Source organism: Pterocles gutturalis, unplaced genomic scaffold (assembly GCF_000699245.1).
Source record: "Pterocles gutturalis isolate BGI_N339 unplaced genomic scaffold, ASM69924v1 scaffold21906, whole genome shotgun sequence".
Lineage (NCBI taxonomy): Eukaryota > Metazoa > Chordata > Aves > Pterocliformes > Pteroclidae > Pterocles > Pterocles gutturalis.
Genome location: NW_010100934.1, coordinates 3,085 through 3,440, shown reverse-complemented (window position 1 = coordinate 3,440; position 356 = coordinate 3,085). Strand labels below are relative to the sequence as shown.

Sequence of the window (356 nt, the reverse complement as noted above, 5' to 3'; positions counted from 1 at the left end):
GTCGGCAGCCATTTGGGCAGGCGGCCGGGGCTGTGCGCCTGCAGTGCGTTCACCAGCCCCACAAAGAAGAGGAGGGCAAGGAAGGGTGCACCCACCCCCACCAGCACCCGCCAGCCCGCCATGGAGATGCCGAAGATGAGGGAGGGCAGCAGGAGGAAGCAGACGATGAGGTACAGCACGGCGAACCAGCGGTACTTAGCCGTGCGCTCGCCCAGTGCCTTGGCCATGCGGATGGGCAGGCGGGTGAAGGGCAGTGGGTACCACAGCAGGATGCCAGAGATGTTGAAGAAGAAGTGGCAGAGGGCGATCTGCAGGGACAGCATCCCTGTCAGGCCGGGCACGCGCGCTTCCCCCAG

The 356-nt window shown here is 66.0% G+C and overlaps 1 protein-coding gene across 1 annotated transcript in view; it reads right to left on the bottom strand.

The window, feature by feature from the left end:
* Positions 1-9: 9 nt before the first annotated feature.
* Positions 10-356, bottom strand: part of SLC34A1 (solute carrier family 34 (type II sodium/phosphate contransporter), member 1) — a gene marked incomplete at both ends in the record, with an annotated part of 3,427 nt that continues 3,080 nt past the window's right edge. The window contains 1 exon segment of the mRNA XM_010081661.1: positions 10-308. Within this exon segment, the coding sequence (XP_010079963.1) occupies positions 10-308 (299 nt within the window).